General features: G+C 31.7%; 1 protein-coding gene across 1 annotated transcript; it reads right to left on the bottom strand.

The window, feature by feature from the left end:
• Positions 1 to 579: 579 nt before the first annotated feature.
• LOC108529261 (probable G-protein coupled receptor 34) lies at positions 580 to 1,696 on the bottom strand. Its single transcript, XM_017871456.1, has one exon. The coding sequence runs from the start codon at positions 1,685 to 1,687 to the stop codon at positions 1,079 to 1,081; it is 609 nt and encodes a 202-aa protein (XP_017726945.1). The 5' UTR covers positions 1,688 to 1,696; the 3' UTR covers positions 580 to 1,078.
• Between the last annotated feature and the right edge of the window lie 6 nt (positions 1,697 to 1,702).

The following is a 1,702-nucleotide window of genomic DNA, read 5'->3' on the forward strand; positions in this document are numbered from 1 at the left end:
ACTCCAGCCTGGGCAATAAGAGCAAAACTCTGTCTCAAAAAAAAAAAAAGAATGTGGTATTGTTTTATGTTTTTATATTTTACGTAAATGATTTCGTGCAGTACATACCCTTTTGCAATTTTGTGGGGTTTTTTTACTCAACATTGTATTTGAGATATACTCGTGTTGATGCATGTGAAAGTAGTTCATTTCATTGCAGTGCTATATATCATATTCCATTTTGTGAGTAAACCAGTTCACTTCTCCATGCCTTTGCTGATATGTACTTATTTCCAATTGTTTCATATTATGAATGGTAGTTCACTGAGCATCATTACATGTTTCTTGTGTACATATCTGAGTGATTCTGTAAGATGTATACCTTGTAGATGACTTGCTGGATCACAGAATATGCATGTTCAATGTTACTATACCAAAGTGTGTCTGAAATGACCCTATTGTTTATAAACCTGTTTTAAGTAAGGTGTGGTTTTAAGACCTATTGCTAGGCTTTTGAATTGTTAGCTTATCTGTTAATTTTTACTGTACAGTATTTAAATTCTTTCCCTTTTTATCTAAGCAGTGATAGATAGTGGGTGATCTCATTTTTTAATTAGGATTTTATTAATTATCTTCGCATCTATTATAGAGATTTAGGCATAAATGAACACAGTGGCAAATTATACAAGATTTTAAAATGATAAATGAACATATATTTTCTGATACATTGTCGGTTCCCAAATCATTTACTTTTAAACACACTTTAAATTAGTATCAAGTGCTTGATTTTAATAACTACTTTAGTGACATGAGAAATGATGGCACTTTAATTATTTTGCTGTTAAAGTCATAAATTTCACCTAACTTCATAATCTATGTTAAGAGTATTAGCTTAAAAATGTATTTTGAAAAGATTTTACGTAGAGATTTAAAAGATAGTACCTTGAAATGGTTTACAGTTAAGCAAATGAAATATCACAGTTACAAGCAGAGCTTTGAGATCTGACTTTTGTAAATGCTAGAACTTTGTTTCCTAATTTTTTTAGTTCTTCAAAGAATTAAGAGGCTGTATTATATAATTCATTTTAGTATGTTTACCTTAAGTACTTTTACAACTAGACTGTATTTTCGCTGCCACAGATGTATCATGCAGGGAGTATCCTGGTTTAAATTCTGAAGTGCTTTCACTCCTACTTGGTTCACCTTGAAATCGTCTAAAAAGAAGTTGGCACATTATTTTGCGAATGTTACTGGACATCAGGAAATACATGACTGGATCTAAGCAACTATTGAAAGATGAGAGAACCAGCATGATCTCATTGGTTTTGTGAACAATTTCTTTCCAGTAGCAAGACGATACATTTAGCTGTGAAGAAATGTAGATGAATCGAAAGGCATGATAGGGAACAAAACATATAGTAAAAATGATAAGTACAATAAAGGAGTTCCGGGCTGTAGTGGCATATTTACCAGAATTAGGAAATTTTGACCTCCTTTTAGAAATCCTCAATAGATTCTTCCCAATCTTAATATATGAAAGGATTATTAGTAAAAAAATTAGCCAGAACATTACCACAAGAAAGAAGTTAAAAATGGCTTCTCCTTTTGCATTATGCTTATCTCTATAATGGAAACACATTGTGGAATTATGCCCCCCTTTCTTAAGTGTTAAAATAATCATAGTTAGGAATCCACCAAGAGCAAGCATCCATACTATACAGCA

Source organism: Rhinopithecus bieti, unplaced genomic scaffold, assembly GCF_001698545.2.
Source record: "Rhinopithecus bieti isolate Rb0 unplaced genomic scaffold, ASM169854v2 scaffold_6902, whole genome shotgun sequence".
Classification (NCBI taxonomy): Eukaryota; Metazoa; Chordata; class Mammalia; order Primates; family Cercopithecidae; genus Rhinopithecus; species Rhinopithecus bieti.

Bases quoted from the DNA above. Each gene is read 5' to 3' on its own strand.
- LOC108529261 (XM_017871456.1), bottom strand. From the start codon at position 1,687: ATGCTTGCTCTTGGTGGATTCCTAACTATGATTATTTTAACACTTAAG.